This window comes from Meles meles, chromosome 7 (assembly GCF_922984935.1).
Source record: "Meles meles chromosome 7, mMelMel3.1 paternal haplotype, whole genome shotgun sequence".
Lineage (NCBI taxonomy): Eukaryota > Metazoa > Chordata > Mammalia > Carnivora > Mustelidae > Meles > Meles meles.
In genome coordinates this window covers 7,282,649-7,294,206 of record NC_060072.1, presented here as the reverse complement: position 1 = coordinate 7,294,206, position 11,558 = coordinate 7,282,649, and the positions used below count along the sequence as shown (strand labels likewise).

The 11,558-nt window shown below is 51.5% G+C and overlaps 1 protein-coding gene across 1 annotated transcript in view; it reads left to right on the top strand.

The window, feature by feature from the left end:
- Positions 1 to 321: 321 nt before the first annotated feature.
- Positions 322 to 11,558, top strand: part of L3MBTL2 (L3MBTL histone methyl-lysine binding protein 2) — a 21,008-nt gene continuing 9,771 nt past the window's right edge. Inside the window, exons 1-8 of the mRNA XM_046012876.1 lie at positions 322 to 432; positions 2,475 to 2,718; positions 4,447 to 4,580; positions 7,434 to 7,557; positions 8,318 to 8,397; positions 9,962 to 10,079; positions 10,508 to 10,642; positions 10,902 to 10,990. Coding sequence (XP_045868832.1) covers positions 409 to 432; positions 2,475 to 2,718; positions 4,447 to 4,580; positions 7,434 to 7,557; positions 8,318 to 8,397; positions 9,962 to 10,079; positions 10,508 to 10,642; positions 10,902 to 10,990 — 948 coding nt within the window. The 5' untranslated portion in view covers positions 322 to 408. The remainder of the gene's footprint in view (positions 433 to 2,474; positions 2,719 to 4,446; positions 4,581 to 7,433; positions 7,558 to 8,317; positions 8,398 to 9,961; positions 10,080 to 10,507; positions 10,643 to 10,901; positions 10,991 to 11,558) is intronic.

The following is an 11,558-nucleotide window of genomic DNA, read 5'->3' as shown; positions in this document are numbered from 1 at the left end:
CCTTAAAATTCTTCTAATCAGGAAGAATGCGATGTCATTCCTGGTGCCTGGAACAGTACCTATGTGCTCAATTATTGTTTGATAAAGAATGGGGTAGGGGTGAGAGGAGGAGGTTAGCGTACAGAAATGAGGTCTGCGCCCGCTGCGGCAGGGCCAGCCCGCAGGGATTTTCACATCACTATAGCAACGTCCGCTTCCACAGGAGAACTACAAGTCCCACAAGCGCCCGCGGCTTCCCCGCCCCAAGGGGCAGGGGCGCGGGCCAGCGTGGAACCGGCTTTTCCTCCTTCCTGCAGTGTGATTGGCTCGCGGCTCTGGGAGGCGGCCAATGACTGCGCTGAGGAAGAGCCGCGAGGCCAATATGGCTTCCTGCACCTGGTGACGGTTGAAGAAACGGTGTTAGGTCTCATGGAGAAGACTCGGGGCGTCGAGGTGAGAGGGAAAGGATTTATCGTGACTGGGAAAGGGAACCCCGAGAACCTCGCACGTGGGGCCGATCTTTAGGCCTTTTAGCGACGGCTGGAGGGTGGAGAGTGGAAAGATGGATAAACTGAGGTAGTTAGGCTGAGCAGGGCCAGAGGCGATTGGCGTTGCCTTTTGCGCCCATACTGCCGGGGCAGATGTCTGGCGGGTAGTTCGGGGCGGAACAGCCTCCCTGGCCTCCCTGGAAAGGGAACTGGGTTCAGGATCTGAGGGCTCCTGAATCTTCTTTGTCCTCCCTCTCTCGTGGTCCTTTCTTGGGGGATTAGGGGGCCAGTGACATCCTGGTGGGACGTGAGGGAGAGGAAGGCTTCGTAAAACTACGTGTCTGGAGCGTTCCGGTGCATTATCGCCCACTATACTCACAGCAGTCCTGTGTCACTGTTTCGCTGTTACGGTTGAAGTAGCCGAGGCTCGCAGGCAGGTGGTGACTCCCCAGGAAGGCCCCACAGCTGTAAAGCGAAGGAGATGGGCCCTCAGCCTTGCAGGCTCCCAAACTTTTCCCACTCTCCTGTCACCTGTCGCCCACTCACCCTTGAGTCATTTGGCTTCTGGTCACCTTAGATTTAAGCTGGGTGTCTTTTCTGCCACGTCTGGGCGTGTAGTTGTAAACATAAAATGAAATCGCTCAAAAATTCTATAAGGGAGGGCGCCTGGGTGGCTCAGTGGGTTAAGCCGCTGCCTTCGGCTCAGGTCATGATCTCAGGGTCCTGGGATCGAGTCCCGCATCCGGCTCTCTGCTCAGCAGGGAGCCTGCTTCCCTCTCTCTCTCTCTCTCTCTGCCTGCCTCTCTGCCTACTTGTGATCTCTCTCTCTGTCAAATAAATAAATAAAATCTTTAAAAAAAAAAAATTCTATAAGGGAAGTGGAGGCGGAGAATAAGAGTCCGCACTTGCAGAGCTGTCACTAACTGCTGGAAACAGAAGTAGGCTTCACATATCCCCGTCTTCATTCTAGTCCTCTGAAGAAGGCTTGCTATCATCTCCGCTGTACTGATGAAGAAACAGAGCCGCAAGCTTCAGTACGTGGCACAAAATCACAGTTCAGTGGTAGAGCCAGGATTCAAGCCCAGGCAAGTCTGGTTTGAAAGCCCAGGCTTTTAGCCGGTAATCATTGCCAACATGTATCGAACCCTTGCTACATGCAAGTCACTGTTCTGAGCGCTATACTTGTATTAATCCTAATTTCTCCCTCAAAGCTTCTGAAAGCGGTGGTATCCTCATTTAGAGATGTGGGAACCGAGGCCGGAGAGATTGACTTGCTGTAGATCATACAGCTTGTCGGCTTCGCACTAGGGATGGTAGTTGAGCCCTGGTCTGGGACCTTTTCTCCTAAATGCCAGGTAGATTGATACACAAGATCTCATTTACATTTCACATCCTGTGAGCTAACTACTTTTCCTCTTTCAGAGATGAGAAAGTTGAGGCCCAGAGGGATTCAATGACTTGCCCAAAGACCACAGCTAGTCAGGAGCATAGCGGAGTCCAGAGCTCTGGGACATACCACTATGCTCTAACTAGTGTGCCATCTGTTTCCCAGATCCTCCTTCGGGCAGTCTGCGTTCCAAATTAACTTTTCTGTGGCTGTAATTGTTTCCGAATTGAGATTGTTTGGGTGTACGTATGCTGAAGAGGGGAGAATGATTTTCTAATATACATCTTCCCCAGAAAGTCTTCATGACATAACTTAGAGTATTTTCACGTCCTTGTATTCCATGTGAATCATGTTAAAATGTCCTCTTTTACAAATCCACAGGAGGAGCTTGGTGAATCCCAATACAATTTTCTGTCTTGTTAAGCTATTCTGATAAGTTGCAGTTAATTGTGATGATCCTGGTGTTTGCCAAAGGGGTATTTGGTTCTGCCTGACACGTAGCCCAAAGGTGTTGACCCAAGAATTGGAAAGTGAAATTGACAGCAGACCTGCATCCTTCTTCCTCATATGCTGGCCAGACCTGATTTCCTCCTACCTGGTTTGTGTCATCCTTCCCCTAGGAGACTCCATCTTCAGAACCTATGGAAGAGGAAGAGGAAGAGGAGGACGACTTGGAGCTCTTTGGTGGCTATGACAGTTTCCGGAGCTATAACAGCAGTGCAGGCAGCGAGAGCAGCTCGTACCTGGAAGAGTCAAGTGAAGCAGAAAATGAAGATCGGGAAGCAGGGGAGCTGCCCACCTCCCCCCTGCATTTGCTCAGCCCTGGGACTCCCCGCTCCTTGGATGGCAGTGGTTCTGAGCCAGGTGCTTTTCGAGTGTCCCCTGAAGACGGGGAGGTTTCAGGAGGCTAGAGAGGAAGAGGAGGATATAGGCCATGTGTCATATAGGCCAGCTGTCCAGGTGTAAAAGCTGTTTGATCTCATATCTAAGGGCCTATGAAAGAGATAGAAGTGCCCCAAGGGGCATTTCCTGCCGCTGCAGTCTGATTTGAAATCGTAATTTCCTGTGTTCTTTCATACGACTAATACTTATTTGGCACACATTAGATGCCAGTCATTAATATGGTGCTGCTTTTACATTGGTGTGAATAATGGTTGATTTTTAAGCCTAGATGTTGAGAAGAACACCTAAAATGTTCTGATTTACTCTCGGGGAAAGGACAAGAAATAGTGTGTGGGTTGGATGTGGTTGGTGGTGGGGGAGGTGGAAAATACAGAATAAAGTGACTTCCTGGGGAGAGAATTACTGATGAGAATCCCCATAGAGCATCTGGAAGCCAGTGAATTTCTGAGCTGTGCTGCTTGGACAGCTGCTGGATCCCTGTGTCAGGCCCGCAGTGTATGGACTGCCTATGAAGAGAGACGGGCTAGATGTCTATGAGGATACACCTGTCCCTTAGTGCTTGCCTTCTTCAGAAGAATGATCTAATACTCTGTTACTTGACTTTTCCTTTCCATCGACCTATCTTCTCTTCCTCCCCCTACCCCACCCACCCACCCACCCACCATCTTTTTAAAATCTTTCTCCCTTCTGTCTTCTTTCAGCCATCCTTTAGAATCTTAGAACTCTGGAACTAGAACAATTAGAAACCATTGAGTCTAGGTGTCTCTATCATGACTGTGTGTTAGGATCACCTAGGAGCTTTTTTTTTTAAGATTTTATTTATTTAGGGGCGCCTGGGTGGCTCAGTGGGTTAAGCCTCTGCCTTCGGCTCAGGTCATGATCTCAGGGTCCTGGGATCGAGTCCCGCATTGGGCTCTCTGCTTGGCGGGGAGCCTGCTTCCTCCTCTCTCTCTCTGCCTTCCTCTCTGCCTGCTTGTGTTCTCTCTCTGTCAAATAAATGAATAAAATCTTAAAAAAAAAAAGATTTTATTTATTTATTTGAGAGAGAGCATGAGAGGGGAGAGGGTCAGAGGAAGAAACAGACTCCTTGCTGAGCAGGGACACCCCCCCCACCTTCCCACCCCCATACAGGACTCGATCCCGGGACTCCAGGATCATGACCTGAGCCGAAGGCAGGTGCTTAACCAACTGGGTCACCCAGGCACCCCACCTGGGGGACTTTTAAAGATTACAGATGCCTATATCTTATCACGGGCCAATTAATTAGAATCTCAGGCTTGGGTAATTTTTAAGCTCCTCAGGTGATTCCAGTATGATGTCAGGATGGAAACACTGATCTTGTTCAGTCTCTTTATAGATGAGAAGAAAAGCCACAGAAGTTAGGTGATGTAGGTACTTTTTTTCTTCTCGTTTTCCTCTTTACAGACTTCCCAACACTCACTGTCGCCCTGTGGATTTTCCTTACCTCCACTGTTGACATATAGCCAGGCGATGCCCGGCAGCTTATCTTAGACAAAACAGATTCAGGCGGACACACACCTCCTGCTTCTGTTCCGGTCCTGAGTCCCCCCTGACGGGGGACTGGGACTCACCTGGTTATTGCACTGTTCCAGGTTTTGAAGGGCCCGTTACTTTGTTTGATTTGGGGTGATCGTATTAGGTGGGTCACGTGCTAAGTTCTTTTCCCAGCTGTCTGTGAGATGTGTGGTATCGTGGGTACAAGGGAAGCCTTCTTCTCCAAGACTAAGAGATTCTGCAGCGTTTCCTGTTCCAGGAGCTACTCCTCCAACTCCAAGAAAGCCAGTATCTTGGCCAGATTACAGGTGAGAGGCCGTCGCTTGGAAGACCCTTCCTGGGGTCCTGGGAGCCGAGACAGGAGCAGCCAATTGGCTGATGGCAGGGGGCCAAGAGGGCTTGGGAGGAGCTTGCTTGTGGCCGTCTGAGGTAAGTTTCCTGCTATTTGTTATGCTCTGTGATTTAGAAGGCAGAGGAATCCATTTATGGCGCTTGTTGAATTGCACATTTCTAGAGCTGCCCTCATTTCCCGTCTTCACTCCCGGCATCGTCTGATGTGTTTAGTATGTTTTATTTTTTTTAAAGATTTTTTATTTATTTATTTGACAGAGGGAGATCACAAGTAGACAGAGAGGCAGGCAGAGAGAGAGAGAGGGAAGCAGGCTCGCTGCTGAGCAGAGAGCCCGATGCGGGACTCGATCCCAGGACCCTGGGAGATCATGACCTGAGCCGAAGGCAGCGGCTTAACCCACTGAGCCACCGAGGCGCCCTTTAGTATGTTTTAAACAAGAGCCTTGGGGGAGGCCGATGCCCTTGGTCTTTGCTTCCTAGCTTTCATAAATGCTCTGAAGGGAAGCTAGGAGACAGGCATATATTTCACCAACCACAGCTGAGTTTAGGAAGTTGATGCCTTGTCTCTGACTCCAAGTCATAGGCAGCCACCTAGAAAGTCTTACCTTTTTTCTTTTTGTTTTGAGAGACTGAAGTAGTGAGTGGTGGGGGCTTGACGGGGGACTGCGGAGGGAGAGAGAGAATCTTCAGCAGGCTCCACACCCAGTGCAGAGCCCAACTCAGGGCTCAGTCTCACGACCCTGAGATCATAAGGAGCCAAAATCAAGAGTCGGTCACCCAATGGACTGAGCCACCCAAGCACCCCTATAAACGGAAGGATTCTTAAAGAGATGTGTTGTATAACCCACACGTTAGCTGAGAAGTGTGCTGAGGTTCAGAGACGAAGAATGACTTAGCTAAGGTGGGTCTGTTGGAAGAGCAGCAGAGCTGGAACTGGGCCGTGGTCATAGGTGCCTGACTCTGGTTTCCCGGTAACTGTGGCCACTGTCCACAACACTGGTTCTCAAACTTGCCTGCACATTTGGATCACCTGGAGGGTGTTTAAAATACTGATGCTTGGGGCACTGGGGTGGCTCAGTTGGTTGAGTGTCTGCCTTGAGCTCAGGTCATGATCCTGGGGTCCTGGGACTGAGTCCTGGGCAGACTCCCTGCTCAGCAGACAGTCTGCCTCTTCCCTGTCCCCGCTCTCCTTGTGCTCGCTCTTCCACTCCATGGACGGAGCCCGCCAGGTGCCTTCTGGACACAGGGACTTAAAAAAAATTTTTTTTAAGATTTTATTTATTTATTTGACAGAAAGAGATCACAAGCAGGCAGAGAGGGGGAAGCAGGCTCCCCGATGAGCAGAGAGCCCGATGCGGGGCTCGATCCCAGGACCCTGAGACCATGACCTGAGCCGAAGGCAGAGGTTTAACCCACTGGGCCACCCAGGCGCCCCTGGACATAGGGACTTAAAAGACCGCTCTCGCCGGGTGACTAAAACGTAGCTGAGCTTGAGACCCACTGCTCTGACATTTGAAATTCACAGTGTGCCAGGTCTTCTGCTTAGTACTTCATACAGTTTATCTCTCACTTTTGTGAGATAATTGTTTGTTGTTTCCCTCATTGCGTGGATTTTAGTCAGGGCATGGAAAAATCTCTCTCCTCAGTGAGCAAATAATAGTATTGTTAATAACTACAATTTGGGAGTACTTGCCGAGCATTTGGACTAAATCCAACCAATAATCTCTTAAAAATGATTTCTTTAAAATTCCTATTTAAGATTTTTTTTAAGTAATTTCTACGCCAAACATGGGGACTGAATTTACAACCCCAAGATCAAGAGTTGCATGCTCTACTGACTGAGCCAGCCAGGTGCCCCTTAAATTCCTATTTTTAAGGCTGAAACATTTTCAGTAACTTACACAGAGGTATACAAATGAAATTGAAGAGCCAGGATTTGATCCCAGGTCAGTGTGGGATTTAAACTCACATTTTTACTTCACTGATCTTTTTAAAATTATCTGGGGGTGGGGGGTGCCTGGGTGGCTCAGCGAGTTAAGCATCTGACTCTTGATTTCCGCTCAGGTCATGATCTGATCAGGTCATGGCTTGTGAGATGGAGCCCATGTCAGGCTCTGTGCTGAGGATAGTCTACTTAAGATTTTCTCTCGCTCTCTCAAAAAAGAAAAGAAAAAATTCTCCCTCTCCCTCTGTCCCCTCCCCCACTTTCACTCTCTGCCCCCTCCCTATAAAATAGATATTAAAATAAAAATTAAAATTCTTTGGGCCTTTCTGAGCAGTGCTTAACTTACAAATTAGAAACCAGACTAGTGGCCTTCACCTATGGGGATGCCCCCGTTGGAGCACCTGATGAAAGCCATGGACCTGTTCCAGAACATTCCTGTATGTGTACAAAAGGTTGCCTCCTGGCCCAGTTCACAGACCTCTCTGAAGCCCACTCTGCAATAAGTCTGTAGGAGCCTCAGAGGAAGGAGATGGCTGAGAGTTGAAGGCACGAGGGAAAATTCCTAGAGAGGAAGCAGAGGCTGAAAAGATAGAAAAGATAGAACGATTGTCCCTCCCTGCCCTACAGCTCCTCTGAGCAGGGTCCTCCCTGGTCGGAACAATAGCTAAGCACTTACTGAGTGTTGGTGTTAACGCAGTAACTCTCATCCTTGCCACGCCCCTCTGAGTGGAGATTGTTATTGTTATCCACTTGATTTGCAAATGAAAAAACTAAAGAGGAGTAACTGGACGAACCCCAGGGTTTGAACCCAGGCAGGAGCCCCGTTCTGGGCGATTGGGCTGCACACATGTTCTCCTCCCTCCAGGGAAAGCCGCCGACCAAGAAAGCCAAAGTCCTGCACAAGGCAGCCTGGTCCGCCAAAATTGGAGCCTTCCTCCACTCACAAGGGACAGGACAGCTAGCAGACGGGACACCAACAGGGCAAGACGGTAAGACGGCAGGACACGGGTGCTCAGGAAGCTGCTGGGGGTCGGTGGGAGTGGGGTGCCCGTTGTGGGGTGGCTCTGCCTGGGAGCCAGGAATGGGAAAGATGGGGCAGCTGGAGAGTGCCCTGGCCCAAGCCCCGTGTGGATTGCCATATCGGTAGGCGGTACGGAAATAACCCCAGAAAATCCGTTTAGTCACTCCTAAAGTGCCAGGACCCCTACTCTTGGTAATTCAGAAGCCCAGAATTAGCTTCTTTTCTCTTGTATTGCTTTTGGCCCTTTGACTTCTGTTTCCCTTGGGCAGTGGCGACCCCTCTCTGGTTTGGAGAGGGGTTGTGGGATAAGGAAAGGAACCTTTCTCTCGGAGTGTGTACAGCATGGTCTAAGAATATGAGCCTTAAGCAGCTCTGCTGTAGGTGGCCTGAGCTTCTCTCTGCAGCTGAGCTCCACAGGCAGGGCCGCTGGAGGGGCCTAGGTGCGCGCCCCTCCCACCCATTCAGATAAGCTGTGGCCGATGAATTTAAGCCCAAAGGTCTTTGGATTTCCTTCTGTTTTCTGGGGAAGAAAGATCAGACATTTCCCTTGAATGTTTCCTCTACTCCTGAGAGCCTGTCGCCCTTTGGATAAGGTCCGCCCTGTTCTGATGGCCTCTGGTGGGGCAGGTATGGGGCTGCCCCGGTGGGGAAGGACCTGTTTCTACAAGCTCATGGGGGCCAGGTTCCTAGCAGGGCTGCTGACTTCGAACTCTTCTCGTTCTCTGCAGCGCTGGTCCTGGGTTTCGACTGGGGGAAGTTCCTGAAGGATCACAGTTACAAAGCTGCTCCCGTCAGCTGTTTTAAGCATGTGAGTGCTCTGGAGAGTAGGGGAGGGAGAGCTGGGAACTCGGGCACTCGCCGCCCCTCTCACCCCTGCCAGCCTCCCGAGCATTCCAGGGCTGGGCCTTGGCACCAGGGAGCGAACAGTGGTGAGGTCTGGGTGAGCGCAGTCCAGCTTTGCCACTCGCTCTGGTTTAAATTTCTGTCCACCTTTTTTCCCCGGCGGCGCCCCACAAATCCTCACTGAGGCTTTCTGGCACCGTGCTCCCTCTGAGGTCCTCACTCTGCTTATTTACATAATGGAACTTTGTGCTAGAAATCCTTTTTTTTTTTTTTTTTTTTTTTTAAGAAACCCTTTCTTCCCCATTGTTGCCTGTTTTCCCACTGAAAGCTTGTTCTGAGCTGCCCTAGGCCCCCTGGGCCCCAGGAGGCAGGTGGGGATCCTTCTGGACCCCACTTCTGCCCAAAGCAGCATAGAAGAGTGAGGCCCCGGGGGCGGGGGGGCGGGGGGGGGAGCTGGGCCTGGACTGGAAAACGAGCAGAGACACTGCCCAGCATCCATGGGCCAGGGAGCCACCTCAGGGCCACTCCTGTCTGGTCTTTCAAGCCAGGAAGTGGAGGAGGAGGCCTCTTTACTTTTGAAGTCCTCTGACAGGGTCCCATCCTAGTAGTTGCTGAACTCTGGGGAGCGCTGTGGACAGTGGAAGGTTGGGAAGTTTGACTTCTCCGCATTGCTGGTGGAAGGCTCACCCCTTTCCCAGTGGGACGCTCTTTTGCCCTCAGTTTTCACTGCAGGGAGTTGCATCGCTCTTGCGTTCAGTGTACCTGATTCCATAGGCTCTGCCAAGCCGGGCCTTGTGTGCCTGGTGACTAGCCCTCTCTAGGTTCTGTGTGAGACCCCTTCTGTGGCCAGAGATGTGGGATGGCATAGCCCGATTAGCTCAAACCAGGGTGAGAAGGGAAAAAGGGTTGAGTTTCTCCAAAGGAGAATCAAGGTCCTGTTGGTGCCAAGTGAGAATTCGATAATGGGGAAGGCAAGCAGGAAGGGTGTGCTGGTGCATCCGAAGAGAAGACCGGTTGGAGAGGTGGAAAAAGAATGTACCAGAAGTAGTGCGTGAGTGCCAGCATGGTGATAGCTTAGAGACTGCTGCCCAGGCTTGAGTGACGATTGAAAGAGGTGGTATTTGTGCCAAGGACAGTCCCGCCGGTGGCGAGCACTAGGTGGTGGTAGGCCAGTGTCGTCCCTGGCGCAAAACTGGCACCGGTGTGAGGTGCCCGGGATGACAGAGTGAGGAGCTGGTCCTCTAAAGAGCAGCACTCAGGGCGACTCACTCGGGATGTCTGGCTGTCGCACTCGCCCTCCGGCCCCGTCCCCTCCTACCCCACCCCCAGTGTCTTCCCTCAGCTCTCCGGGACTCTGTCTTGTCTTTCTCCTGTCTTCATCCCTAGCCCCGGGCCTGGCTTGCCACATGCAGCGAGTGACATGTACCAAGGTGCAGAGAAGGACGTGATGGCTCATGAGGCCAGTCGCTCTCCCCTGTCCGCTTGGGCAGCTCACCGTCCCCCCCCCGAATGCTCTCGTGCCCGCACAGGTCCCACTCTATGACCAGTGGGAGGACGTGATGAAGGGGATGAAAGTGGAGGTGCTCAACAGCGACGCGGTGCTCCCCAGCCGGGTGTACTGGATCGCCTCCGTCATCCAGGCCGCAGGTGGGGACCCTCCTGCCACGGCAGGGTCTGGGTTTGGAGACTGACATCTCCGCATGGGTGCGGAGTGATGCAGGCAGAAATTGGCTTCATAACACAAAAACGCCCACCTACTAGAGTTCTGCCAATCCCTTCTTGGGATTCTCCTACTTTTCCTGGCTTCAGAGAGGCCACAGAGCATGGCAAGTTTGGAAATTGCCCTTTTTAAGGTTTTTTCCAGGAGCGATCGGGCTGCAGAAGGTTCATTCTTCCGGCTCTGCCGTCCTGCTCTCTGAGTACGGGGCGTGGTTTATTTTGACCGTGACTGTTGTGGGCAACAGGGATCCCTCTTGCCCGGAAGGAGTTCTTGGAATAGGCTTGAGAAGAGGGAAGGCATGAGAATACACCTTTCCCCATTCATCCCTCCCTCATGGGTGCCCTCCTCCTTTCAGGGTACCGGGTACTGCTCCGGTATGAAGGCTTTGAAAATGACGCCAGCCATGACTTCTGGTGCAACCTTGGGACAGTGGACGTCCACCCCATTGGCTGGTGTGCCATCAACAGCAAGATCCTGGTGCCCCCGCGGAGTGAGTTGATGAGAACATTCCCAGAGCCCTTGGTGGAAGGGGAACCCTTTGTCTGAGGTTAGACCAGAGCAGAACCCACTTGCCAGCCTGCTTCCTGTCCTCCCTGGTCTCAGAAGCCCCAGGACAGATCAAGGTTGTATGGTGGGTTTTAGAAGCTGTGAAGGCTGGCAGGACAAGGCAGAACTAAGTGGCTCTGGCGCCCCCTGTGGGTTGGAGCCTTGTCAGTCTGTGTAACCAGGATTCTGCTGTGTCTCCACAGCCATCCATGCCAAGTTCACCGACTGGAAGGGGTACCTCATGAAACGGCTGGTGGGCTCCAGGACACTTCCCGTGGATTTCCATATCAAGGTCTGGCAGTGAGCCCTTTGGGTCTCCTAACTGATCTCCTTCCTGCACCCTTGTTTCCTCTGTCCCTGCTACTCACTGGAGTGTTTTCTCAAAGACGCCCTTGCTTGCCAGTCTTCAGCAGCTTCACGTTTCTCCAGGATGTCGGTTGCTGTCTGCCTCCCCAGCCTAGTGTCAGCCTCGCCCCCGACCCAGACTCTGCTCCAGCCGTGTTGATCACGTTGCTTTGTCTCCTGTTTCCTCCTCCAGGCCTTACCTTTGCTCACAGCATTTTTCAGGAACATTCGTTCCATGGATTTTATTAAGTACTTGTGTACAAAGAACTGTGGGGATACAGAGCCTGTATTTAGGACTCTCCAGTCTGGCAGAGGAAACGAAGTCAAGCAGAGCAATCATAAAATAGCCTGGGTTCTAAACCAGGGGTGTGCCTCTGAGTCATCTCTGTGGCTTTCCATTTTTTATTTTTTTATTTTTAAAGATTTTATTTATTTATTTGACCGAGACACAGCAAGAGAAGGAACACAAGCAGCGGGAGTGGGAGAGGGAGAAGCAGGCTCCCCCAAGCAGGGAG